General features: G+C 30.3%; 3 protein-coding genes across 3 annotated transcripts; 1 reads left to right on the plus strand and 2 right to left on the minus strand.

Moving 5' to 3' along the window:
- Positions 1-203: 203 nt before the first annotated feature.
- LOC130449289 (zinc finger protein 346-like) lies at positions 204-5,955 on the minus strand. Its single transcript, XM_056787011.1, has 3 exons — positions 3,632-5,955; positions 2,789-2,960; positions 204-864 (listed from the first exon to the last, which is right to left on the minus strand). The coding sequence occupies exons 1-3, from the start codon at positions 3,797-3,799 to the stop codon at positions 725-727; spliced, it is 480 nt and encodes a 159-aa protein (XP_056642989.1). The 5' UTR covers positions 3,800-5,955; the 3' UTR covers positions 204-724.
- A 1,177-nt stretch (positions 5,956-7,132) lies between these two features.
- On the minus strand, positions 7,133-19,801 carry LOC130449288 (akirin). The gene is made up of 4 exons (XM_056787010.1): positions 19,332-19,801; positions 18,856-19,007; positions 16,277-16,439; positions 7,133-14,325 (listed from the first exon to the last, which is right to left on the minus strand). Exons 1-4 carry the CDS (start codon positions 19,534-19,536, stop codon positions 14,315-14,317), a joined length of 531 nt encoding a protein of 176 aa, XP_056642988.1. The 5' UTR covers positions 19,537-19,801; the 3' UTR covers positions 7,133-14,314.
- Positions 19,802-20,042: 241 nt separating this feature from the next.
- LOC130449357 (large subunit GTPase 1 homolog) lies at positions 20,043-27,933 on the plus strand. The gene is made up of 8 exons (XM_056787133.1): positions 20,043-20,222; positions 20,281-20,528; positions 20,582-21,104; positions 21,723-21,867; positions 23,618-23,872; positions 25,588-25,793; positions 25,856-25,956; positions 27,769-27,933. Exons 1-8 carry the CDS (start codon positions 20,121-20,123, stop codon positions 27,884-27,886), a joined length of 1,698 nt encoding a protein of 565 aa, XP_056643111.1. The 5' UTR covers positions 20,043-20,120; the 3' UTR covers positions 27,887-27,933.
- Positions 27,934-27,949: the final 16 nt, after the last annotated feature.

The following is a 27,949-nucleotide window of genomic DNA, read 5'->3' on the forward strand; positions in this document are numbered from 1 at the left end:
GTATTTTGATGAAATTTTCGGTAATAGAAAAAATATTCTATGCAATTCGTGTGTAAAGGCCTTTTATCGACTCATGTGATTGTCGCATTCGTCGAAAAAAGGCTACTTTTTACACTTTTTACATAAATAACTATTAGCGTTCACAATAAGAAAGTGGTAGTTTACATTATTTCTTCGAACAAAGGTGTTTATAAATAAAACAATTTTCTAATTACGTAATTTGATTTTATTTCATTTTTTTTTGTGAGCAAGTTACAATTAATCAAAAAATGTAGTGAAGTAATATAGAGGTAATGAAAAAACGGAAAAATTCACAGTAGCTACTGCGGTTTTATACAAATAGAGTTTATATAATATGTAAACGTCAACTGAAACATAATGTGTTACAAAAGTTAGTATCTATCTATCTAAAACAACTATTATTAGACTAGTATAATGATCTAATAAGTTCTAAATCATATATAATATACCTACATAATAAAGTAATGTAAATAATGTTTATCAACATTTAATTATCCAGTATTAAATGCTATAAAAGCATTATTACATTCATTTAATAAGTATGCATATTTACGATAATCTTTTTCATATAAAGTACAAATATGCATGGATATACATTTTAGGTACATATAACACTCGACACCAAAAGAAAACTTTCAAGTTATTACATTTTTTTTACTTTTACACAACGAATAACTGGTGATTTAAATTACAATAAAATATTCTATTTAAATAACAAGAATAAATTTAAAATTATACAAATAAAACAGAAAAACATTAGAATAGATGTCTTAGAAGTATACGAAGCGAATAAACTAAAATGAGGATGTTCCTTTTTATGTAATTTCGCTTTATGTCGTGCACCTACAAACAAAATTAACCATATCAAATCTCTTTATTAAATTGAGTTAATTTTTCATCAAAAATGGATCGCTAAAACTAATTAAAGTCGCTTCAAACAATACCGAATTAGGCTAATTATCACAAAATCATCCCCCAACCCCTTTCGACTGTTAGAGGAAGGTAATTACAATATATGGAAGGTGGAATTAGCCATCGGTCATTGTTTTTAAGTTAGGTTAGGTTAGTTTAAGTTAGGATGGGTAGATTAGGTTAGGTTCTACTCAAAAAAATTATTTATACATCTTTTAGTGATCTTTTAACAACCTAACAACCTCTCCCCCCGCCTCACCCATTGATCCTTTTTTTACCCTATTTTACCATAAAAAAATAGTTATTGAATTTTCAATTTTTCCATGATAAAATAATAATTACTCATGGTTACACACGTATACGAAAATGTCAAATGTTTAGCCCTCTCTATTTTTCTAACAAGGGATGACCGACGGCTGGAATAATTTGTTTTGTGTTCAGTACACTTTTCTTCATTAACTCCCACAACCTTAAGTGGAAAGGGGGTGGGACAATGATTTTCATATAAATACCCGTATTAGTACAGAGACTCTGCCCCAAAAACTCTTCCGCAAGGGCGGACGGTCTACTTTCATAACCTCACACAATCCAATTCTGGTACGTCACAAATTGCAGCCAGCTTCCTTCTTGGTTATCTCGTCAAGAACAATGGTCATATTAAATACAATTAACGGCCGGTTTCATAAGCCCACCCTAACTGACACTTTAACCAAAAAATCCTTTAGATTGAAGGGTAGTTGTTAAAATGAAGTGGTCCCATAATCGATTTGTAACGGTATCTCAAGTAAAAGTTCCTTTAAGACGTTGAAAAAAGGATGACAATACTCTGTCCTTTTCCAAAATGAGTCGTTAGAAAAAGAAACAAAATGAAACGTCAAAGTGAGTGTTATTTTGTGGCAACTATTTCTTTTTAATTCCAAATATTATTATTCGCAGTTTGGGGCAGTGAAAAACAGTTCAAATGAGTGTTCCATGTTATATGTATATCGTATAAAATGTAGTGTATTATGAAGGTCATATAGACTTGGCATAATTTTTTAACTAAAGCTGAAGTTTGTATAACTGTAAAATATTTATAAATAATAATTGTATATGCACATACATATAATGTTTAACGTAATTGAGTTGAACTGTGCGCTTTCCCGCAGCCATATTAGTGTGGATCTTTATGTGGAAGATTTACAGTAAGATGGGATTGTTTGTTTATATAAACGACAAGATGATGACAGCCTTTTCCATCCTAACAACGAGTAACAAGGCTCCTCAGTACTTCAACAGTTGGATTGAGGTTTTTGGATGATCATAATATGTCAAAAAGCTCATGTATCACTGCCTAACCTAACACAGATGAATGAAAATTTCTCTGACAATTACTTAATATTAAATAGCATCCAAGTACCTGTTTAATTTATCCATAAGTAGTGTAAATCTGTTGTTGAAAATAAGTTTCAAATTGTATCATATGAGAAAAATAAATGAGCATAAACAAAAAACGTAACCTATAACCTCATACTTCAAATTATCTATGCAAATAGCTGGTGGTACGTTGGCAACACTGAAATTCATAGTTCCTACTCTGAACGCAAGAGAGCGGTTCACCAGATAATATCGAAGCGGTGATGTACTCCCAAATTATATGAAAATACTACCAGTGCAATCAAGGTAGATACAAATTTTAGAATACGCTCAAATGGTACTCATTAAAAATCGTAGCTATTATTGATTAGTACTTGTCAAAAGCATTGAAAAAGATGCCGAAAGAAATAGTCAACAGAAGCCATCAATTTTTATTATGTATTATGTTCTATTCTGATTGTTAACAAAAAAATAATTATGGCTCTAAGGTGGTACTTACTTCGAAGGTGTATTTCTAATTGAATTTCGCTATTGGCTATAATATCACAAAGCTCACATTTAAAGATCTTTCCTTGGCGTTCCGCCCTTAATTTATGTTTTCTTCCATCAAGATGCCTTTGAAATATTTTTGAACTGGTTACCTTAACTTTACAGATTTCACAGGATAAAGACTGGAAAACCCGACAAAAATTAGTTTTTTATAAACAACAAGTAGTTGTTATTTTATTTTAATTTATATAAAATTATATGACAATGGGAGAGTAGTAAGTCGCCTTATATATAGGCCTCATCCATGATAATAGCTTTGTTCGCCGGTCGAATCGGTATAATCGACTCGGAATCAATTAGTCAAACCCGCGAACAAAGCCATAGACATAGACGTTCGTGATCAAAACATAACTAAGACACTTTCAATATTTGCCGAGAATTCAATCAACAATCTGATGAATTTAAAAACTGTTTGTTTAAAAATACAGGGTGGATCGTTTTGTAATAGAATATATGTAATGAACATGGTTTACTACTCAGTCGAATTAAAATATAACGCCATCTATGGTTTACTAACGAAACGTGTTTTGTCAATCAAATTAGTTGAGTGTAATTCTAGCTTTACCCCTTCTACAATGAAACATATGTTCGTCCACAACCTCAAAAATGTAGGATCCATTTTTCAAATGTTTACTAGTCTCAAATAAAACACACTATCGTAAAAACTTTCAAAAAAATCATTACTTCAATTCCAGTTTCGTAATCAACATCTGAATTTGAATAAATTTTGTTTTGATAGCTTCATTTAAAATAGTCTTTCCATGTTGATAGAATATATTAAAATGATGCTTACCTGAATTCGTGTTTTCGATTCATCTCTATTTTCTTTGTCTGTTAAATCGTCGTCACTGATAGTTTTTTGATTTGAAAAATTTTGTGGTAATTCTTCAATACGATTATGAATTTCCCCAGACATTTCGACGGCTACCGAATATACCATTAAATATAAAGTCGATAGCATTATGACTTCTTTATACCAATAGAGTATGAAAATACCAACCTGCTTTTTTCTAATACTTTTTTATAATAAATAACAAGTTAAAAGTTTTAAGTTAATAGTACAGTAGATAATGTTGGTATTAAGTAAATGGTGTCAGAAAATGTTTTAAAAATTTTTAGAGAGACGTTGTTAGAACATACAGGGTTTTTCTAAATTCAGGTGATTGCTTATATCAAAGTAAAATGGCTCTTTCTTATAACAAAATTTCCTTATCTCACCCTTTCCGAGATATCGCCCTTAAATACAGGAATATTTGAATATTTTAAAAAATACTTGTAGTTAATCCTTTGCCAGTGCATGAAAATTACAGTATATCAAATTTCTAGCATTATCGAAAATTTAAAAAAAGATGAAAACTCAATTTTAGTTACCACCTTTTAAGGGTGATATCTCGGAAATGGGGTGGGCTTAGCAAAGACCCACCCTAATATTATACAAGCAATCACGAATTTTGTCGAATTAATTTAGAATTACCCTCTATATCTCCAAAAATGGGACAACCTTATTTAAGGATGACTATATATCATACTAAGTACCGCACTAAATTCAACTAATTTTTTGTAAATATTAAATAATTTAGTATTTTTAAGTAGATATTCTGCTGTTTTGTAAAAAATGACCACGTGACAGCGCCATGTTGTCACAAATCAATTTATTTTTTAATTTCTCACGGATAAAACGAAAAATATCTTTCAAAGAAGCAAGTTTTTTTGCAAAAAAATTCTGTAAAGTACAATGTTTTGAAAAGTTATACTTTAGTGTACTCGTATATTTTTTTGATATCAATTATTTATCTTAAACCACGGTTGAGTGCTTATTAGAGTTATATTTCTTTTGTTAGAGAAAAATAAAGTGAAATGTGAAGTTTTTACTACATCAACATGTGAAAAAGCGTCCCAACAAAGTTGGTTTATAAATGTGCCAGAATTTCTTGGTAATTGTTAACTATATTCATTTTATCTAGTTATTTGAATATAAAAGAATATTTAGAAATATAAACATATCAAAATGTTTGAGAAATTGAAGAAAATATATCTAAACAGAGTGTTCCAGGACTTGATGCAAAAAATTTGGGGGTGAGTAGATGACGTGAAAATAATGCTGTGACAAAAAAAGCGTTGCGAAAACAGAACTTATATTTAAGAATATTTTCTGAATTTTTAATGTTGTGTGACTGAATAAATAATTCTACACTACTATCTGAAAGTCATGGTCAATGGTTAAAAATCCTTTTACAGGGACAACAATTGCATTAACAAGGTGCATATTCTGAAGCTATAGGTAAATCAATTTCAACTAACAATATTTCTTACGTGTATCTGAAAGTTACTTTTCGAAACATTGATCATCAAATTGATTTTCCGTTGCAAATGTCGAAAGTATATTTTTTTATAACATAACTCAAAAGTCGAGTGACTGTCGCACAGATGGCGCTGCCATATGACGTTTATGAAGTATCAGCTTTCAAAAGACTATGCGTCAATATTCATGACATTTCGATGAGTCAGAAAAAAGCGACAGTCATTTAAGTGAAGCTATTTTTGTTATTTTCAAAACAATTTCGATCTTATTGATATAAAAATACTGTATAAGCTCAGCAATGGTTTCAAAAGTGTTATCCGGAATCTGCTCTATTGAAAATAACTACTTGTTATTGGTTTACTGAATTTAAACGTGGTCGTTTGTTCGACTCGATAAAATTTATGGTTTAGGAGATATGTAGATTTTAAGATTGTAGTACATGCTAAAGAAACCGTTCGCCATAAACAAACATTCTAAAGAAAATTATCATAAATTTAATTATTTATTGAAAATACTCACAGGAGGTATTAAAACACAATCAAACATTTCTAATTGAACTGCATATTGTCGAACATCGTGTTACTTACAAAAAAATTTAGTTGGTTAACTATGAATGTTCGAAGTTGCCATTTGCACTTCTACACACATACCTAGTCTAGGGAGGATATTTAAATATTTACTGATGAACCTAGTTTCACACAAGACGGTTTTATTAATTCCCATAATTTACATTTATAAGTAGATCTACACACCTTAACCTTAATTTACCTATAGAAGAGCCATTGTAGTTTTCAAGTGAATTTTCAGATTCCATTGTTACAAAAGAAATAAGTATTTTTGACAAAGAAAAATCGGGTTTTTTGTCTGTAGTTAGAACTAGTAAGAACAATTTAACAACTAGGGAAATGGTAATGTATCAAGTTCATCAGAATACAACAGTCTGAAGAATAACAAAAAGCAGTTAGACATTGAATGTGTGAAATTGGAACATTTGAGTGTATAGAAGAAAGTTTAAATAATGTAATGAAAGAATTCAATAATTACATTTAAGAAATATTAATGTTGGTTGACAGATCGACTCTAATCTAACGTACCTTGATATAAGGTTTGTTCTCAGCAGCTGAACTGGCAGAATTAGTTCAGGAAGTGTACCCTAAAGCGTTCTTTGTATTAGAACCAGCGCTAGTGTCGCTGTTCTTAGTAGCAGTGCAAGAGAACTAGTTCACCCAGTTCACTGTACTACTTGTACTGGGTCTATAATCCATTCAGCCAGTGCAATGCAATAAATGTAATCAATATAGTGCAAAAGGTAAGGTTTTAATATATATTTCATTTTATCAACTATTCTACATTTATATATTTTTTCTTACCATTATTATCCTTAAATAACATTTCTGATAACGGTGGCACTCACTAAATACAACAATCAACAAATGCTCTCTGCACTATATCGTTCTTGGTATTCAATGGAACTAATTCTATACACTCATGAACTGGCCTGCAATGCTCCAGTTCTGTACAGTTCCAGTGCAGCTACCAAAAACAAACCTATATATTCATTAACAAACTTTATGTTCTTTGGGTAGCTTGTTCTGTTTTATTTGTGTGTAGTAATTATTTACATATTACACTTTTCACTTTGTTTGTAATGAAAAATCTATATTTCATCACTTTTCAATTTAAAAATAATATTGTAATCATCTACTAATTTTCCTTGGTTTAATTGAACATTTATATAAATATTATTTTGCAAATAAACGTGTCCCAGTTCTAAGATATTTTTTATTGTGAATTCAGAAAACTTCGAAATCAGAACTGGTTGGAAATGTTATGAATTTAAATGAGCCGCGAAAATAGATTAGTTCTGCCACTTGCCATCGAGGGCACTAGCATCGAAAATCCGCCATGTTGTTTCCACTGAGTAACAACTAAGTTTGCATTTCTTCTTAGAGTATGTTCTGTGTTCGATTCAGTTAAATAAGACAATTTATAAAGCCCATTTTTTTTATTAAATATCATAAGACTTCTTATTAACAAATTAATCCTAAATATCATAATGTTTATGTTACGAGGTAAACGAAAATCGTAACTATCCATTTTATAACTTTTAATAGAAAAAAAAAAGACGCTTAAATAAATTAAAAAGCCTAGAAATATTTTTTTATCGGATCACTTACACTTACAATCTAATGCTAACAAATGAGAATTGTCTCCTTAACATTAAGATACAGGGGGGATCACAAAAATAGTCGAATAGAAAATTACTTACATTTTTTTAGGTATATATAATTTACCATATTAATATTACTTAAATTCAAATTTTAATTATATAATCCGTTATAAAAATGATCAATTACAAAAATTTAATGACCAAAATTTATAATTACCTAACATACAACATTATAATTATCGTTGGGTACATTTTTAAGCAATTTAATTTTGTCTAAATATACTTTTAACGTCAACTAGGAAGAAATTGCGAGATACTGAAATTTCAAGTGCAAATAGGGACCACGGAACACATTGCCCCCCAAAAGCATCGGTAGATGGCTAATACAACACCCTCAGTATACCTCCGTACTAGCTATGCGAACTCGGAGGGACGACCAGACCTGCAGCTGGCCGTGACTCGAGCGGACCTCTAATCATATTCTGATTCGTCGAACGATTCAAACCAAAGAGCCTAATCGCCAAGGTTCCCAACTTATGGGTTCCCCCTCCAAATTTAGGGAGGAAATGTGACATTTCAATCGATGGTTATGGATTAAAATGTTACAAAATATGATTATGGTTCGATCCACAATGCAACGGAATGGTCGATCATGCACATTTCAACCCTCCGTATAAATGTTAAAATTAATCAATGTCAATATGTATAATATAAAAAAAGCAGAATTTGAAGAAAATGATTCGTTACTTGTAGTTGAATTATTTATTATTTAATTGAAATTTATTATTAGCTTAATGATATTTCATTATTTTTAATGTTATTTATTTAAAAAATATTCAATTATTTATTTCATAAATAATAAATATTCTAGTAATTGTGGGGATTTTAGGGGTTTTTTATTGGAGCTTTAGAGAGATAAATTATTGAGAGTTGGGAACACTGCTGATCGGTTTTATAAATGACATTCGCCTTTGGCAATTTCAAAGAGGGTATTGAACTAGCCCTCATATCATCCGGATTTAAATCCGATTGAGCATACATAAGGTACCGTTAAGAACAACATAAGGCAATTGGAGGAACTGGAATTAACTCAGAAGAAAATGTGATATTGTTTTTAAAAAAGAAGATCAATATTTCCAACTAGAAGTCAAGATATAAAAGAATTCGAACAACGAGAAGTTTGAGTTTCCTAAGGACGAAAAAGGCTTCAATTTTGGAGTGATAGAGTAGTATAATTGTAGGATTGAGTCAATCTTACATCCCCAATAAGACAGATGACAATTATTGGTCTCCTCTACCTCAGTGCCAAACACGAAGCACGACGAATTCTCTTAGTGTAGCCATAGACCAGCGATAGCATACCTTACGCCGAAGGTTACGCGGCCAATGATTTTGCAATCATTTGTGAATTAGTATCATTGTTCAAATTCTATCAATAAAGGGCGTTTTACGAAGACCAAAAACCCTATACAACTAAGAAATCTCTACATAATTATAATTATCAATTATAAAGAAAAAATAAATATTTTTAATACAATTTAAATAAGTTAACACCACTGATCGACTGTTAAATATTGTCAGAAATGCGCGGTTTTACCTCATACTAGTTGGCGTGTGCTGTATACTGATAGAAAATATTTTTACTAGATTTTTAATGTATATTTAGACATTTACTTGAATTTATCTATATGAAGATTATTTTTTGATATATTAGCTGAATTTACATTTCACTGATCATTACATAACGTGGATAATAAACATTAAACAATGTCAAAAGCATTTTAGAAAGTTTTATTTCATTCATATTATCGATATGGAAAATTGATTAAAAACGCACATAACTATTTTTTCCCAATTTTGAATCATTAATCAAGATAAAAATTACAAAATTTAAAAATGTCCATTATAAAAATTCAGTAACGAAATGATTTTGTTACTAAAAACGTAATAAAATAGTTTACATTGAAAAAACATAAATTCGAATTCTTTATTATAATAATAATAATAATAATAAGAAAAAAGTTTATTTCACTTATAGATGCATAACACTTTTGGAAAATAGGAAAATTTTTAAAAATCCCAGATGGAAAAACGCGGAGGTACGCGAACTGTGGAAAATATTTTCCTTGAAAATATTGTGAAAAATATCTCAAGTTTTATCATAGTTTCTTGGCGTACTTAGTATAGATCTTCAGAAACCTCATCAAATAAGAAACTGGAGCAAACAGGTATTCAAAAACACTAAACCCAATAATAACAAAATAAAGAGCAAAATCAAGACGCTATTAAAGAAAAAACAAATAAATGAAAATTCAGGAACTAATGAGGGATATTAAAAATAGGGTAAAACAATAACACAAAAGGAACCTTGCTATTCATATTCCAATCTTAATTATAAACAGATAGGTGCGAGAATGCAATTTCTCCAAGAAAACCTGAAGAAGGAATCACGAGGTAAAAACGTTTTTCAATAAGAAAATGTCGGTGATGTAATAAAAAAAACCTGGACATAAAAATGATATCAGTAAGACGAAAACTAGTAAATTAGGTATGCATTTCGACAATCATTAAAAAATGATGTCGACAAGAAATCATTGTAAACTTGTTCGAACTGTCGAACTTCTTATAGTTGTAAACATCCCGTATAATATATTTTAGAGTAACAGTAAATTCTAAATTTTACAATGGGACGATTTCTATGTACGCAAAAATATTTGTAAATGACATTTTAATACCACATTTAATGGACTTTGTCACAAATGATAATTGGTAGAAGTTTACCTAAAATGGGATACTGTGGCTGAGAGCTTTATATTCTTTTCTCTTCACTAATTTCAAGTAATTAATGGCGGCCGCGCTTACGCCCGGCGTCTGTCTCTCCTATAATGTGTTTCACGAATGTAAACAAACAGACAAAACTTTGCTACACTACTGATCCCGTTTTACAGACGAACTCGCCCACGACATTGACCGCGAAGCCGGTCATGTTCGGTTATGACGAAATTTGGAGAAGGCGACGGGTGTTTTTATCTAATATAATATCTATATATTGTTTTTTAAAACAAATTTCTTGAAATGACAATTTATTTGTTTACTTTCTGGAATTATATGAGAAATGGTATAAATATTAGTTTATTTATGAGCTAATAAGTCAGTGAACGGATCGAAATAGTGAAAAGTAACCGATGGATTTAAATAAATTACAGAAGTAGTGAATAGTTGATTATTATAAATAGTGAGTAAGTTAAATGTAAGTGTGTAATTAAATTAGGTAAAAGACAGTGTGTTTCAATATACTCCACCGTTAGAAATAGGTCCAAACCTTAAATATCTCATTTTAGGTAAACCTCCCATACAATAAGAAAAAATCAATATGTAATTGGAATAAATTACAATTTACAATTAACTGTGTAAAATCAGGTGAAGAGTACAGTAAAACTTGAATGGTTTTGCAACTAATATAAACAATCCAGTAGAAGAAAAAAACAAAATTATTTATATAATGTAATAAAACGAGAATTATAATTGTGATAATGGTTTTTTTACTCACTTATTTGAACGTAAATAGTCGCCCACAGTGCAGGAGGCGTCACATTTTCCACGTTATCCTACGAATATGGATTTTTTCATGTTTTATATAACGGTGGTGTAGTCAATCTCGACAGTACCTTTTGAATTGCGCCAATTTTCCATATTACACTAAATTAAATATGTTAAAGATCCAAAAATGTCACATTTCAATTCAACAGTCTCAAATATTAAAACTTAACCATACTCTAGTAATTAACTTCATTCTGACATTACACTTATAAGCAGCGTGAAGCGAAAAACATGAAAAAAGGAATATCAATACAAAACTTGAAAAAAAAAATAATTCAAAAGGAAATATTTTGAGTCTTGTTGAACGTAAACATTTATTAAATTAAATTAAGAAATACTTCAAGGGAAAAATAAAATTTGGTTGCGAGAAAATTGAACAAAACAGTCCTTATATGGTTAATATCCCTCAAAATATTAATTTTTAAACCAAACTAACTGTACATAAAATAAAATTTTATAAATCACATAAATGTAAATTGAACAAAATGAAACAAGTTGATTGCTGTACGACTAATATTTGCATGTTAGTTTTTGAAATTTATACTGTATATAAACAAAAAGTTGGATGAAATTAAAAAATGATTTCCCACCCACCATACAATAACAGACAGAGAAAAAAAACATGGAAAAGAAGATTTTGGGAGCAATATGTCCCGACAGTCTCGAGGCCGAATTAGCTAAAGTGGCTTCACAAAATTTTGGAACCCCCTACAAGACCCCCTAAAAAGCTACGCAAACCACAACTTCCTTTAAACCTCTACACCGCTCAAATTCGTCCATCTTTAGAGTATTGATCGCACATTTGGAATTCGGATCCCAAGTATACCTTGAGCAATTCGATCTAGAGTTAACCAAAAACGTGGATGGCTTAGAGCATAGAAGAAAGGTCGCTGATATGACTATCTGCAAGACTTACGGTCGGTATTGATAAAAGTTTTGTTTGACCGGACGTTATTCAATCGCCGTTCAAAATTCCACCGATGGTTAACATAAATTCGGTATTATAACGCTTTAGCAACCATCCGTTGGTCAACCGAAGCTTTCTGCTGAAAAATTTGCGTTGGCTGCACTGATAGTTATTTTTAACCAATCAAATCAGAGTTGAACTGACATTTGCCGGGGTAGAGTGTGTTAGTCAAAAGTCGAAGTGGTTTTGTTTAAAGTTTCCACGTGTAGTTTCAATATTATATAAATTTAAAAGAGTAATCAGATGGACCATTATTAGTACTGTCTTTCCAAAGTAGCCTGTAAAATTTCGTTCAATTACTTTAAAATAATATACAAGTTAAGTTCATCAAATACAAGCCGAAGTAAACAAAAGTTTAGGTTAGATAGTACTTTCAAGTATCGGTTGATACATCAAACTGAACTTTCATTACAGTTGAACCAACCGATAGTCAACCACCCCTTCGACTCCTGGCTAACGTTTATAATACGTAAATTCGGCTTCAACCAACAGTTGAATCTCAACCTTGGGACTTTATAATACCGATCCTTACTCCTTTCTTTGGAGAAGTCCAAGAAAATCGAATCAGCTACCAAGGCACTTCTTTCCCGAACACTACAACCTTCAGAAGTTTAAGATCAATATCCACAGGCGTCTTCAAACGGTAGGCGCCACTCACACTACTTGAGTATAATAGGGTTTAACCTCACGTGCCTGCTTTTTACATGCCACAAATAATTAACTAGGAAAAGATTATTATTATTTACTGCCAGAACAAAATCCATGAAGATATCTGATATCCGCCTTAGTGCTTCAAAAGATTGTTGCTACGCCTCAAGTGATACCCAAAGTGGTCCAGGTACTCATGGAAGGCTCTACAACAGGAATATACTGAAATTTCCATAGTTAGATCTGATTTCTTGATGAGATACGAGATGTGAATGTATCAACTAAAACTAGTAATGAATATTATGAAAGTGGTTCACGAGGAAAAAAAATCTGCTTTAACTGATGAAGATCAAGCACTGTTTAAACCAACAAAGAAAAAAAAATGCTAAAGAGACACCAAAATCTGCTCAGATGAATTCACATATGATCCAAAAACAGCTATATAGTTGTTTCGAGAGGAACCAAATCCTAGAAGTGTTCTAAGAAGAGAAATATCAAAGCAACAATTGAAGTTTGAACCAGGTAAAAGGTCGAGTTTATGAGGTATAGACCATGCAGCAACAAAAAGGTCCTTTTTGTTCCTAATCATCAAGAACAAACAGTGTGGTTAACAATTTTTTCAATATTACCTCCTAAACTGACAAATATTGTTGACTTGATTCATATGCAACAAAAAATACGAGGCCGTGTTACTGCTCTTTGCAATAGACGAAACTGAAGACATTGATGATAATAATTCAATTACGGTTATAAATTACAACAAGACAAAAGGAAGAATGGACACAGTGGACCAAAAATATGTTTTGTTCACCATAAAAGATCAGAAGATGCTGGCCTTTGGAAGTTCTTTTATAGATGGTAGATATTGCAGAAATAAAATTGAACAATAATAAAAAATTAGAAAATCCTCCATGGAGAAAAATATTGATGAGGTATATAGCTTTGATTTGGCACCCGCTAAGTTCTTTTCATTCCTAAACGTCAAAAACAAACAACATAGTTGAGAATTTTTGACACCAGAGGTTGTATTGCACTTAAAATTGATCCAAAAGTATATATTTTGAAAAAAAAAATAAAACGAATTTGAAGGTAAATAGTTGTCAAGACAAAAATATTGTATAACCCCTAAATTGACTAATATTTTACAAGAAAACAACTTGTTTCATGACAAGATAAATAAATGTGAATTGTGCGTTATTAAATAAACTTGATTAAAAATTTTGTATGATAAAATTTTGAAAATTGATAGTATGAAAAGAAACACTTCTAATATTTAATCGCTATATTTTCAATTCATACAAAAAACGGGAAAAATCCTGTGGTAGGTACATTTAACATGTATTACACACTTTTAACCGTAGGTCGTTTGTCTTTCAACTTTTTCTGCTTCATGCCGCATCTACTTTCTAAAACGATCACCGCGACAATAGAAAATTCAATCGCCATTCTTTCCATACAAAAAAAATAAGAAATATATTTACATGAAATATAACAAAGTATAATTAAACGTATCCACCTAAATTATTACAAAAAAATGATGGTAAAGTGAGAGTATATACACAATTGTTTTGTTTGTTTCGCCAGCAAGAAATAAAAAGTTACGTTCATATATATATATAAATATTACTAAGGCATCTCGCAAACGGCATTACAAATGTATTGGTATTTTTGTTTTGTTATCGTCTTTAAATATACTATGTGAATGTACGGATGTATAAGTGTATAAACAACTGTATAAAGTGGCTAGAGCAATAGCGCTATGTACGGACATGGAAATCTGCGTCACGCCTTATGACAGGTCTGAAACAAAAACAAAATTTTAAATTCTTGTATTCCCACAACAAATTATACACTTTCGCTATTATCCTTACTAATATTGAAAAACTTTTGTATAAACAATTTGGTTTTCAGATTGTAGGTCGCTAGACTCATCTTTGAAGTAGTCGATGCCTTTAAGTACAATGGTAAGCAACAAAAATGTCACAAAGACAAAAATTATAATGCAAAGCAAGAGAATAAAAGCAACTTGACATGGTGCAAGACAACCTACAAGAAATTGCATGCAATTTTTTCCAAAGTCAAAATATTTCATAGATTAATATTAGACGTCCCTAACGTTAAATTTTACTTAATATTTTGTGACAGGTGTAAAAATGAAAAAAATATAGTTAAGTGAAGTGAAAGAGAAGCGGTCAGTGGATAACTGGCAATAATGTTATCTGATGGCGCCTCGCTTTTGGAGCCTGCTGAACAGGTTGGTTGTTATGCAAAAAGTGATTAGACTTCTCCCTAGAATTGCAATTTGCACGCCATAAAAATGGTACCAAATCGATGTTGCATTGCGCGTCGTATTGCATTGTGTCAAGTGGCCTTAAGCCGAGCAACCAAATTAAAAGTATACAAGACTGCGATAAAACCAGTAGTTACATATGTCGCTGAAACTATAAGAGTAACAAATATGGACAAAGGATATATTAAAGGAGAATAATTAGAAAAATTCATGGACCAGTTAAAATTTAAGGACTCAAAATAAAACTCTCTCTATTTTTTTAAAACACCAACGTCACTCCCCTTTATTTGATCTTTATCAAGGCGAAAAATATATTATATACTTCTGATCTGATAAAATAAATAAATTCCATCATCTTTAGTACCAAAAAATTATTCAATCAGCTAACTTCAGAATTAAAAATGGAAAATATATTTAATTTAATAAGTTCCGACAATTGACAAATGCATTTCTGCTTGAAAGAATTTATTCTGTGACAGAATTCTACAATTTACCATAGACTCAAAAGACTGGCATAATCAATTTAGTGTGAAGTATGATATATATTATAATTTTACAAACTCATCTACGTCCTGGAGCCGGTCCTGCTTGGATAAAGTAGAATTCTAAAATTCGGCGCCACCTTTCATGAAATACTCGGAATTTTTTTGATCTTTGTTTTTTATACCCCTTTTTATAGCAACCTATATAGGTCTAATTAATTATTTTTCTTTTGAGAATTATTTTTGAATATAAATGGAGTTTGTGTAACATGGTTTAGTTCAGTTTATAATAAATAGTAGTAGTGAACAGACCGAAATAGAAAGTTATCAAAGAATTTAAATAAATTATTCAACTGATAGTGTTAAGTGAATTATTATAACTTAGTGTAGTGTATAGTTTTTAAATAAATTAAGAATGCAACAGAGTCTATTAATTAACCCCACGAATAGAAATTGTAAAAATAAATAAGAACATTACAATAATTACTATTATCAAGCCAAATTGTTATTTCATATTTTGATATTATCTAATATAAAATTGTGTCGCTTTGTACATAAAATTTTCTAATGTCAATAAAGCTTATCACTTTCTCTCTCTCTCTCTCTCTCTCTCATTAGAAATTTCATATGGGTATACAGTCAAAGTAATCAAAAAACCACATGGCACCATGGTTTTCTTATGGAGATTCCAAAAACCCAATTTATATGAGCTTTCCCCACTTTTTTTCTTTTAATAATTTTGTTTTTTCGAGATACTGATAGCATATTTGAAATTCTCATTTTAAAAAACATCCATGTTATAAAAAATTACTATAATCAAAGGTAAAGTAAACTTAAATATTCTAAAGTTAGTGATGACAGATTCTTTTTTTGGTTAAATGTTCATTTAAACAACACTATTTTTCAATATTAATTACTTCTGTTAACTTAAATTAGAATCTCAAATTAAATTTTGATTGTAATATAAATAAATACTCACAACTTGGTACTGCTGTATTGGTGTAATTTCTATGGATTTGATCGTAAGTGAATTTAACGAAGGCATCATACTGTTCGGCAAGTTTTGTTGTTAAAACATTATCATATTCTTCTCTAATTTCTACTTCACGTTCCCGAAGCATACGCTCACAAATCATGCCAACCTACAAATAAAAAAAATATTATATAATTATTTCACCCATATTTTGATACAATGATAAATTTGTAACAACTTTTCGAAAAATTCACTCATTTTTTTCAATTAAAAAAAATCTTCAAATACTTTGAAGATGCTTTGTATATAATATATTCTGAACATACATTCCTCCACGATTGATTTATGAACATCTAAAAGTATAATATGAATTCAATACTAGATAGGAGAAGAATAAAATGTATATAATTAACCGACCGAAGATTTATTCTTGATATTTATAAATATAAAGTCAACTACCACGGTTTTTTAAACACAAGTACTTAAAAAACCACGTAGGTTGTGGTTAATATCACAAAAATGCCAAATAGGATGAATGTACAAACCGGATTGAAAATTCTTAGCAAAGTCGGAGGGTGTATTGGACTTATTCAGAACATGTTCGGAATTAGAGATCTGTACTCTACGAACACAGGATTTGAAATCCTGAACATGTTTTATTGGCTCCATAAACATACAATGTCAAATTGCTCATGGATCTGTTGACAGAACGCGGTTAGGATATCTACCATAGAACATACCAAAAAGAAGGTCAACTTGTATGTAAATCTTGGCCAAACCAAGTGAATAAATAACCACCTAGAAGGAATTTTTTCAAAGTTTCAACTTAAATAGTTTGATTAATGTCTTGATAATATTGATTTTACAAACAGTGTTACACTAGGATGGTGAACTCGTAATAAATCTATTTAATTCAAGTCCAGAAATTTCATAGGCCATATAATGATTTTTAATATTTTTTTTTAAAATTCGATGATTAAACGAAATTAGATAAGTTTCAAAAATTACTGCACTCTCTCCAATATTTTTTTAAACACCTATTTGCTCTATATCCAGCCTCAAACCATTCCAAACAATCCACTGTGTTCAACACACATCCTGTACCCTATTTTTTAATTGCTATTATACAATTATATCTAAATGAAAAAATATCATGGAACTATCTTTACTTTTCAATTAATTAGCTTAGAAAGTGATTATAAATCAGCTTAAAGTGTTCCCTTTTGAATATGAACTTGCATTAACTGTACTGCTAGTTTCTAGTGTTTTTTTTTTAGAATTTCACCTCAGGAACGCTAACTTCACTGATTATTTTTAATTAGAAAAATGAAAAGGGGGAGTGAAAAGAGGAAAATTATACTAGATTTTAAATAGAACAAACTATTTTGAAGAAAGATATTAGAAAAAATAATTTAAAAGATGTGTTAAAAATAATATAATATAAAAAATATTTGGATAAAATTAAACCTATAATTGTCACATTTCTAGACCTGGCTAAAAGCCTAGATGATGAATTATATAATTATGGTATATTAAAATCTACTGCTAGGGAGTTACTTGACAAAGTCAATAATTAGTCAAACTCAGTGAAACCAACCAAGTGAAAATTACAAAATCAAAACAGGTGTACCACAGGGTACTGCCTTAGGACCTCTTCAGTTTGTATAATGACTTAGCCTATAGACAACTGATACAAAAATCTTGAAATCTATCTATGTTTTTTTTGTTCTCCTGAAAACTTGTCATTTTTGACTTATATAAAGAATTAGATTAAGAATAATATAATAAATAGATATAAAATGTTACTTATTCCATAAAATTTTAAGTTGTTTCAATGTTTATAAATATATTAGGGTGATTCATTTCTGAAAAAAAATTCTCTCTCACTAAGTTTGAGCTCTTAATATCAATTTTAAGTATTTATAATTCAAATATAAAGATTTACCATTTAAAATTCATGTAAAAAAATTTAGTATTTTTTTTTAAATTTCTGATACTTGCTCACTGTTTACAATAATGGAAATCAGTTTGATGGACCTTGTGAGGAATTTTATGCTCTTCAAAACAGCTTTTAAGTTTTTTTGTGTAACTTGCACTGGTTCACCGATAGAAGAAAAATTTTTTTTCAAAAACTGTGCTTTAATGACTCCTATTGGTGAACCAGTGTGAGTTACTCAAAAAAACTCTAAAGCGATTTTGAAGAGTATAAAATTCCTCACAAGGTCCATCAAACATCAAAGTACTGGAAATTTGAAAAAAAATTTACATGCATTTGAAATGGTAAAACTGTATATTTAAATTTTAAGTACTTAAAATTAATATTAAGAGCTCAAACTTTGCGAGAATTTTTTCTTTTCTATGTGTACCTAATCAGGAACTTAGGAACACAGAGCACAATCTTTATCTACCTACTCTACTTTTAGAATTAATTAAGTGCTTGATACTGTACAATGCAAAAAGATGCACCATCATTTGTCACTTGAAATCAAATCTGTAACATCTTTTCCAATATTTCGTAAGAATTAGAAGGCATATTTACTCATTTTATCATTTTGCCATCATATTAATATGAAAATGTAAATTACCTGTTTGAATGTAAATAATGGTTTTTCTGACAAAGTTGGATTTTCACTGGACTCTCCACCTGAACTGCTTCCATCAGATGTCTCCATGTATTGCAATTGTTTACGCTTCTGCAATCTTTTAATTTCCTCCTTTAGATTGTCAATTAGATTTTCTACAATCAAGACATTCCTAATGGAGTATTTGAAATGACATTCTAACAAGACAATAAAAAGGAGCAAAGTTATTTAAAATGCAATCTCGTAAATTCCACATTAACTATAGTCTTCTTACATTTCGAAACATTATAGTTGCGCAGGTACAAAATAGAATTCCTTCAGACAACATAAAATAACAAAGACTAACATATTCAAATTGTAAACATGTCAATCAGCTGTTGACAAGTTCGACAAAAATAATTAATAAAAAAAACTACGTGTACATCCTAATTATGAAATAAATATAGTATAACAATTCTGAGGTTAAAAACATTAATTACCTGTAGTCAATTTCTTGCTTAAAACATCAGGGAAAACGGAATTTTTAGGTGAAGTAGATCCCGTAGGACTATTCGAAGGTCCTGGAGATCCAATTCCGTTTTGAGTAGGACTCGAGCAGAAAGGTACACATCGCCTTCGTTTTGCTGGTCGACCCCCTAAAACGGGTTCCCAGTCCAAAGATCTCTTCAATGTCGCACACGCCATTTTTAGTTTAGTCGCTAACTGATCAAAACAAAACTATCAACTTCACTTGTTCCGTAACTAGCACAAAAATATATAAATTTGGATTACCGATTGAGTTAGTAAAATTACAATTTTATTTGGCTATTTAAACGCGTCTTACTATGAGACTGATGATACAGGATTTATTCTGTTACTTCAAAATGGCGATACGAAATAAGAGAACTGACATTTTTAGAATATTTGAAGCCGTTCTGATATGGATTAACTTAAGCGTGCGCAGTTCAGCACATGATGTAGAGTACATTTCGTATAGTCAGAACCATAGACAAACAATATAATATATAAAAATTATTAAGTGAGCTTACGTTTAACTTAAATTTGATTAAAATTATCTCCTGTACCAACACAAATTAAATGGAATTATCTTACAATTACCAGTTACATATATTGAGATTTATATTAAACATAAAAAATCCGTAATATATGGAAGTGTTTTTATTTTGTGAACGCACCTGTTATGTCACATCAACACGCACATGCTGAAGTTTAAATATAACCTAAATATATAAATGTCATATTTTTTATTCAAAATATAGGTTCTAAATATGAATAAGAAAAATAAATCTAATTCTAAATTGGGGAGGAGTTTAATTAAAGATAGATTTGGTAATAAAAAAGATAGAAAAATGGTTAGCGACAATTCAATGGTAATAAAATTCATCCCTAACCTCAAGTTCAACTTGTTCCTTCATGTATATATTTCAGCTTCACACAACAGAAATTCAAGACGGTTATGATTGGGGTCGCCTTAATTTACAATCAGTAACCGAAGAATCTTCATTTCAAGAATTTTTATCCACAGCAGAGTTAGCGGGTACAGATTTTCAAGCCGAGAAATTAAATATAAAATTCGTAAATCCAAGGTCTAATGTAGGATTACTTACTAAAGAAGAACTTAACGAAGCTAAAGATGCTCATAAAAAATATAAATCTGCTTTAAAAATTCCAAGGAGGTACTATATCTATTTTTTAAATGTTTTTGTAATATTATAGTTTGTTTTTATAGACCTCCTTGGGATGCTGAAACTACTCCAGATGAACTGGATAAAAACGAAAAAGAAACTTTTTTAGAATGGCGTAGATCTCTCGCTATATTACAAGAGGAACATGGTATTGTGTTAACCCCATATGAAAAGAACTTGGAATTTTGGAGACAACTGTGGAGAGTTGTAGAAAGAAGTGATGTAATTGTCCAAATTGTAGATGCTAGGAACCCTTTGTTGTTCCGTTGTGAAGATTTAGAAAGTTATGTGAAAGAAGTTTCCCCAAATAAAATGAATTTAATTCTGGTAAATAAGGCTGACTTTTTATCAGATACTCAACGACAAGTGTGGGGAGAATATTTTAACTCCAACGGAGTTGAAGTAGCCTTCTACTCTGCTCATTTAGCATCATTGGATCCTTCAGAAAATGAAGAAGAAATTATAACAAAATTGAGTTTAGATGATGATACTTTTAAAAAGCCCTACCCTTTATTAACTAGAGAAGAATTGATTGGATTATTGAGGACCATACATACTCAAACTAAGGTGAAATAGTGGTTAGAATTAATTACCTATTTATAGTTTTAATTTAATTCTGATGTTTACATGTTTAACATGTACACCAACATTTACACATGTTGGTGTAAAGCTTTTATATTTGTGTTAAGGCCTCGTATACTGAGAAATCTACCTTAAAAATGATGATAAATCCTCTAGATCAGCCTACACCTGGAGATCTGAACGAGAGGCTATTTTAACTCTGGATTGGTCTAGAAGGTGCCATTATTCTATGTTTTTTTTCTTTTTTCCTACTCTGGAAGCCGGATACATCAGCACAGCGATGGAACTTGGAACTCTACCTTTTTCAGTGGATTGAAAATATTAAATGAAAGTGTAATATATAATTTTTTTCAGTCTCTTATTTTGAAGTTTTTTCAAATATGATCATATCTAATGGTGAAAAAATACTATCAATGTATAAAAACCATTTAACTCATTGTGGGAACCATAAATCAGTTTCAACCTTCATGAGCTTCATCAGTGTAACATATATTCTTTCTTATTTAGACTCTGAATTGAAGATTGATTCAATACAGCAGTATATAATTTAGTCTTCTTCTTAATACCCTGTGTTTCTAGTAGGATATAAAAAAATGATTTTAGGTTACACCAAACGTGACAACAGTTGGATTGGTTGGGTATCCAAATGTTGGAAAAAGTTCTACAATCAATTCCTTATTATGTGACAAGAAAGTATCAGTTTCAGCAACTCCGGGAAAGACTAAACATTTTCAGACTCATTATTTAGGTTAGTAATCTATAATTTTATCATTGTGCAAAGCTCGCAAAAGGAAATAAGTAAAAATAGGATAATTAATTAACTATGAAGATAGAAAGAAAACATAGGAAACATTCCATTAGTTAACAGTGAAAATTCATGAGAAAAAAATAAAAGAAGATAAAGAATATCGTGAAACTTCATTAAATTAAAAACCAGCAAGACGGTGCTTGTGAATGTATCAAAAGAATTCCGTTAATTTTATGATTGTGTGCTTTATTTATTGTATTTTACAGTCCACAGTTGATGTTGAGAAATCGAAACAGTAAATAGTATGTTCAGTATGAATATCTTGGTTCCGGAACTACCAGATCAAGTTTAAACACTTTATAACAATATAGAGATTAATCTTGATATTCTGCTGTGAATTTTGGGTATTGAACAAAAGACAAACAAATAAATTACATTGTGTAAAGATAAAGTATTGAAGAAGACTATTTGAGGTCGTAAAGATAGTTGCAGTAAGGAATATAATAGTAATAAAATATTTAGGAGTATTAGACAAAAAATCGCAAAAATATGAGGATCAAGAATAAACAAGAGGAAACACCAAAGCAAACATGAGATAAGGCGATAGGAGGAGTGGTAAATAAGAGGGACACACATTATAGTGAAGAATATTCGATACAAGTAAAAGCAGGAATGGGACACAAATATAAAGAAGAATAAATGAAAGAGGTGACCAAAGCAAACAAAAAATCAGCAAGAATACTGATGAGGATAACAAGGAAGTGACGAAACAAAGATTATAGTGCAGAATTTGAGATTCACATGGTATTATAATATTTCATACCAAGAAAGATGAACAAAAAGAATATAAGAGAAGGGTACATGAAAGAAGAGGCCAAATCAAACATGGAATAAGCTAAAATACTGATAAGGAGTTGTAGGAAGAAAGGTAAAACCAAAGCAAACGTGGAAAGAGCAAAAATAATGCAAAAAAGTTGTAGGAAGGGGATAATCACAGATAAAATATCTTTTGAACTGCATTGTATGGTCAATTACAGGATTTAAAATTTCTCAATAAGCTCCGGAATAATCAATAGTTCGTTTGAACCAACATGCTTGTGCAATTTATTGAGATTGAAGGATATCAGGATCCTTACTCGTCCGTTACTGACTCTTCAAGGTTCCTACATTATCACCAAGACAGATTTTAATATTTGTGAATTTCTCCAAGACTTTTCTAAACTTGAAACAACACTCAATGTTGATACCTTGATATATATCCATAATTCATGACGGTTACAAGAGCATACTGACAAACCAGAAACTTATCCAATCAATGGTATAAATAAGATATACTAGTTAGAAGGGTGAAAGTAATTGTTGCTACTATAATTTTTTTATCACACCTAAGTAGTAGTAACTATCTTTAAAATTTATAAAATGTTTGAAATTATCTAATCTCTAATTATTTTGAAAAATTAGAAACTTGCTATGGTGCTGAGCATTTTTAGTGCGCTTCTTTTGGAGGTCTTTTAATATTAAATCTGCATGGAATCTTTATTTTTTCACTACCCCTCGTATACATATCATAATATTGAACATATTTTTTTTTCAAATGGGAAGTAATGTCCAAGGAAAAAGAAGATAAGGTGAAGAAAAAAATCAATATGTAGAATTTTACATGCCAAAAATAAAAAAAAAATGAATAAAATATTTTTTAATTACTAATTATAATTCTGTATCACTTATTTCCATATATTTATATTTTTAGATAAAGATATCCTTTTGTGCGACTGTCCCGGACTTGTAATGCCCAGTTTTGTATTTTCAAAAGCAGAAATGATTTTGAACGGAATCCTTCCCATAGATCAAATGAGAGATCATGTACCACCTACAAATTTATTAACAAGTCTTATTCCCAGACACGTTATAGAAGATCGATATGGAATTATGATACCTAAACCTTTGGAAGGCGAAGATCCCAATAGAGATCCAACTGCCGAAGAATTATTGAACGCTTATGCTTGTAAGTATATAATATTTTCAGGAACATGTGCAGTTAGTAGAAATTCTGTCTAAATAGATAATTTTTCTACTTAAACTGGAGGGATATGACACGTAGACAGCCTCAACCCTACATTATTTAATATTATTGAGGACAGAATCATTTAAAGTGTTAATGAGGTCAGAATTGGAGATCAATTATTAAATGGAAGATGTGGTAGTAGTGGAGGAGTACAGTGCCTACTATTTAGGATGAATAAGATAAATAAAATATGAGTTTCCCAACTAGGAAGATTTAATTAAAGGTCATCACAAAAGAACTGATTAGATTTAAACTATAGAAAATGGCATATTGCAACAAACAACATAGTGAGCCCCGGAGATAGAATGAGAACTTATGATATTAAATAAAACGAGGAATTCAGGATGTGGTGGGATAGGAGTAAATGAAGTTGAAAAGAATTTTAGGAAACTGAAACCAAATACACTGAGATTACGAAAAAAGTAGTAAGAAAGTTAATTGCCACTAGAAGAGCCAAAAGAAGAACAAACACAAGTTTATATTGAAAGAAAAAAATTAGGGGTACATTAGCAGTTATTTATTTGGATTTAGATTATATTTCAACGGTTATGTTCAATAGTGATGCTAAAAATTCTTCTTTGAATAGTTTCTGATAGTATAGACGTATTAGTTTATAGAAAGTATATTTTTGAATTTTTTAGCTATAAAGCTACCAATTTTGTTATGTATTTTGCATAAATAGTAGATTTTCAAGTACAATTTTTTGTCTATTTGGATAAAATGCTTCAAAAAAGTGATGTCCATAGCCGGTGTGAAAAACTGTACCCGCAAAATTCTTCAGCTGAAAGTAACGTTACTGTATATGGAAATAAAATGGAGATTTGTCATTGATATTGATAACTTTCGTTTTCCTTTTACGCCTTTTGTTTACTACTTCCCAAACCAGTCTTCTGAGGCTTAGATTATATTGGGTTTGATTTCATTTTATGTACAGTTCCGTTAAGGCCTATTTTTTGAGAGACCATTGAGGCAGAAAGTCCTCAATCTGTAAAAAAAAAAACGCGCACCTTTTTATTATTTACTTGAAACTAACAATTTTGTATTGGAAGATCGATTGTACGGTTCTAATAAGGTGCAGAGAATCTCCAACATGTCGTGGAAGCATTTTTATTAGTTAGTTAAGATTCATTGTATGTCGTTATATCAATTGGTAGACAAAACTGACAGAACAACGTGAACATCTGGTATATGCGACCTTATTTCGTGCCCTTTATCACACAAAAATTTATTTTAAATGTAAATAATAATTTATTTCAGGTACTTGAGACATTTGGAGTTTATATTTTTAAATAAATTCTCTACAAAAAATATTTATTAGCATTTTTTACTTCTAGCATTTGCATCAGATTAATTCCTTCAACTAGCATTCCAATATGAGTCTGATGTTGAATATTATACTCATTCCAAATTGGTCATCCGTAGTTTGGACAAGGAATGCCTTCATTGTCATATAATCAAATTTAACAATGAGTCAGTCAGTATGTGTTGCTCATCAGGAGAAGTGCAACTAATGGAAACACCACCTGAACCAAATCTTTCGATTATAATTATAACCCCACACACTTATTTTTAAAACTATTTCATATATGTATAATGTATATTGCAAATTTGGTCTAAAATTCTTCGTTAAAATTTAAATGCATCGATAATTTTAGATAACAGAGGATTTATGACAGCTAACGGTCAACCGGACAATTCTAGAGCAGCGAGGTACATCCTCAAGGATTACATGAACGGAAAACTGCTGTATTGTCATGCACCTCCTAATATTAACCAAAAAGAGTACCATACATGGATAGATAGACAAAATACTAAATTGGAAAATCAAGTTTTACCACCAAGAGCTGCAAGAGCAGTTAGAGTAAGTGTTGTATTCGAATTCATTCAACTGAGATTAATAATTTAAAAATTATTTGCTTTCAGCCATATCACGCTACAACTGAAGATATCGATAAACAGTTTTTCAAATCAAATTCTCAAGGAATTCACGCTAAAGGAATCAAAGGTTTACCAAACGCCCAAAAGTTAGTTTAATTGTCATTTTCTAATATCGTAGACGGTATAAAGTTGTACATGACAACCTAATATCACCTTATCATTCCTTATCAGTTAGAAGAAAAATTAGATTAGAAAATGTCATGCCCTTTGACTGGACAGTTGCATGGTCCACTACTCCTCCTTTTCTCTCCAATAATAGGATAATGGTGAAACATCTACTATAACTAACATTGAACATTAGGGATTTTTTATTTTTCAAAACCCGGCCTATTCTTTTTGCATATCAATTATTAACAGTGGGAAATACTGTCTGACGTTTTCGAGACCGTAGATTCCAGTTGTCGGAAATTAGTATTAATTTTTATTATTATTATTTAGAATTAACAGAAAGGGCAGCTCCATTTCATAGAAAAATATCTTTTTCCCAAGTTATCGGCCAATTAATATACCCTATGGCAGATATGGAATAAGATAAAGTAAACCTAACCTAATCGAAGTAAAAGTAAACCTAACTAATCCTAAGACAAAGTAAATCTAACCTAACTTAATCGAATCTAAATTATACTAAGACTAATCGAAGTTAAAGTCAACCTAACCCACCCTAAGATAATGTAAACCATACCTTATCGAAGCAAAAGTCAACCTAACCCACCCTAAGACAAAGTAAACCTAACCTAATCGAAGCTAAAGTATATTAAGTTTAATCGAAGGTAAACTTAACCTAATCAAACCAGAAAATTGAGGCCAACATAATGTAAAATTAAAGAAAACATTATTCTGTATTTAACTCAAATAATACCGAAAACACTCCAGTTTCAAATAACATAACCTCAAATTAACTATTCTGAATCGATTTGAATTTATAATAATTCAAGAGAGTCAATTTTTTTCAAATTTATAACCAATTTAGTAATTCAAATGTAATGGCTGTTTGTTTTGATAGTTAAAATAATTTTGGGAACATCCGGTATATGTCTAATCCATACTTTAATTTACTAAAAACAGAACTAGATAATCCAAACTTTAATCTAATAATGATACAAACGACAGTTTTTAATAAGTTCATTAAAAAGGTACTTTAATGACTTTTTTAACAATTTTTTGAATTGGTACGAAATAGAAAGTTCTGGATTCCAAACAATTTTTTTAATAGTAGACAGTCTCTAAATTAATATTTTATTTGATTAAGAGTTTAAACTAAATTTTCGAATATTTTTTTCACAATGAAACCAAAATTGTTCCATATAAACTTACCATAAAACCTCAAACCCTCCAGTTTCAAATAACAACCTTATAATATACATAATATTGAAGTTACATCTATAATCATTCAAGAAAGTCAGTTTTGAATAATAATCTGATAGATAAGAGTTTTTACAGCTTTAAAACCAAATTTAGTAGTTCAAATATTTGTTCTGATATTTGAAAATGTTTTGAAACACCCAGTATATAATTTTGAACATCCGGTATATGATCATGTCTATTGCAGCTCAAAATTGAATGGACAAAAAGTGCTTTAATTTTTTATGGTTGAACCATCCACAGTTTTTTCAACTCTAAAACAAATCTAGTAGTTCAAATGTAACGGCAGCTTGTTCTAACATTTTTGAATACCCGACATATAATCATGTCTATCCCAGCTCTAAATTTAATAGAAAAAAAGTGTTTCAAATCAAGTTTTTTATGGTTGAACCATCCACGGTTTTCTGAACTTTAAGACAAGTCTAGTAGTTCAAATGTAATAGCAGTTTGTTCTTACATTAAAATTTTTTTTTGGGCACCTGGAATATAGTGTCTATTCAATGAAAAAAAAAATGTTTCGATGTTAATTTTTTTAGGGTTGGACCATCGACAAATCAACCGGACGAAAAACCATGGAAGCAACACAACAAGCATAAAAACAAAGGCAAAAAAGAGAAGTTGCGAAGAGTTTATGCCCATTTGGACCAACATTGAATTGTTAACATATGAATTTGTAATAAACTTTTTTTAGCGTTACAAAATATATTTTATTTATTA

Source organism: Diorhabda sublineata, chromosome 10 (genome assembly GCF_026230105.1).
Source record: "Diorhabda sublineata isolate icDioSubl1.1 chromosome 10, icDioSubl1.1, whole genome shotgun sequence".
NCBI lineage: Eukaryota > Metazoa > Arthropoda > Insecta > Coleoptera > Chrysomelidae > Diorhabda > Diorhabda sublineata.